Below are 1,823 nucleotides of genomic sequence, written 5' to 3'. Positions count from 1 at the left end.
ATATGACCCTAACTCCAAAACATATAACCTAGGATAGAAGAACCACCCAAATTTTGGGTGGGGGAACCAACAAAATCACAACCAAGATCACAACAAACCATACCAAGCCAATCAATACCAGAATCACAACTCCAACCATCAGTTAAATAATAAAAGACCTTACCACAATCCACCTCACACATCATATCCTTCCAACCAGCAAACACACCACCATCAAGACACACTAACCCCAACCTCACAACCGTGTGAAATCAAGGGTAACTTTGAGAGAGTAGAGGCCACAATAGCACAGCTATCATCACAGCTCACAGGGGCCATTTCTAGCCTCTTGGAAAGGCAAGCACAAGCTGAAAAGAATATAGATGCCAACCAAGAAGAATACAGGTCGAATTTGAAGAACCAAAGTGCAGCAATCTCAAAGCTAGAAGCACAAGTGGGGTTCTTATCCAAGCAAATCCTAATTCCTACACACACATTTTCAAATGACACCATGGCCAACCCAAGAGGGGAGTGCAAGGCCATCACACTTAGAAGTGAAAAAGTGATAGAAGAAGCCACCCAAAACCAGGAGAACCGCGAAGAAGAAGCTGCAGAAAAGCCTGAAAATAGGAAGAAAGAAGAGGTCCCTAGCCCATCTTCACCAAAGCCAATCTTGAAGCCTTATGTGCCAAAGGCACCATACCCACAAAGGCTAAGGAATGATGGGAAGGACAGCCAGTTTTCCAGATTTTTGGAAATCTTTAAAAAGCTCCAAATCAACATACCATTTGCTGAAGCACTGGAGCAAATGCCCCTCTACGCAAAGTTCCTAAAGGAGCTCATGACAAGAAAAAGAAACTGGGGAGAAAAGGAGACTGTAGTCCTAACTGAGGAATGTAGTGCCATCATACAAAAGAAACTCTCCCAGAAAATGAAGGACCCAGGGAGTTTCCAAATCCCCTGCATCATAGGGGATATCACTATTGAAAAGGCTTTATGTGACTTGGGGGCTAGCATCAATCTCATGTCCTTGAACATGATGAGAAGGATGAGAATTGAGAAAGCCAAACCAACAAGAATGGTACTCCAACTAGTTGACAGGACATTCAAGTTTCCACATGGAGTGGTGGAAGATTTATTGGTAAAGGTGGGGAAATTCATCTTCTCAGCTGACTTTGTTGTGCTGGATATGGAAGAAGAGGCAAACACTTCAATTATCCTAGGAAGGCCATTCCAAGCTACTGCTGGAGCCATCATTGATGTGCAAAAAGGAGAACTAGTCTTGAGATTACATGAGGAAAAGATGGTCTTCAATGTCTTCAAGGCAATGAGTTATCCCAAGGAAGCAATAGGAGAATGCATGATGGTGGACACCATAGAACAAATAGTCCAAGGAGTTTTGGAAGAAGAACAATATGAAGGAAGTATGGATTGGAGCAACAAGCACCACGTGAAGAACCACCACAAGGAACCATGGAAAGTTCAATCATGACAAACCACAAAGACAACAATGGAGAAGAGGCACCAAAACTAGAGCTAAAAACCCTACCTCCAAGCTTGAAATATGCCTATCTAGGTGACAACAACACCTATCCAGTGATCATCAACTCAAGTTTGAGTAAGGAGCAAGAAGAGGAGCTCATCCAAGTGCTGAAATAACACAAGGATGCTATAGGCTGGACACTCACAGACTTAAAAGGGATCAGCCCTTCAATGTGTATGCATAAGATCCTACTTGAGGAGGGTGCTAAGCCCTCAAGGCAACAACAAAGAAGGTTGAACCCAACCATGAATAAGGTAGTCCAGAAGGAAGTGTTGAAGTTGTGGCAAGCTGGGGTGATCTA

The 1,823-nt window shown here is 43.3% G+C and overlaps 1 protein-coding gene across 1 annotated transcript; it reads left to right on the top strand.

The window, feature by feature from the left end:
- The first annotated feature begins 490 nt into the window (after window positions 1-490).
- On the top strand, window positions 491-1,471 carry LOC130949793 (uncharacterized). Its single transcript, XM_057878423.1, has one exon. The coding sequence runs from the start codon at window positions 491-493 to the stop codon at window positions 1,469-1,471; it is 981 nt and encodes a 326-aa protein (XP_057734406.1).
- The last annotated feature ends 352 nt before the right edge of the window (window positions 1,472-1,823 follow it).

This window comes from Arachis stenosperma, chromosome 9, assembly GCF_014773155.1.
Source record: "Arachis stenosperma cultivar V10309 chromosome 9, arast.V10309.gnm1.PFL2, whole genome shotgun sequence".
NCBI classification, from domain to species: Eukaryota; Viridiplantae; Streptophyta; class Magnoliopsida; order Fabales; family Fabaceae; genus Arachis; species Arachis stenosperma.
Note: the sequence above shows the minus strand (reverse complement) of the source record. Positions and strands in the feature narration are given on the sequence as shown.

Bases quoted from the DNA above. Each gene is read 5' to 3' on its own strand.
- LOC130949793 (XM_057878423.1), top strand. From the start codon at position 491: ATGGCCAACCCAAGAGGGGAGTGCAAGGCCATCACACTTAGAAGTGAA.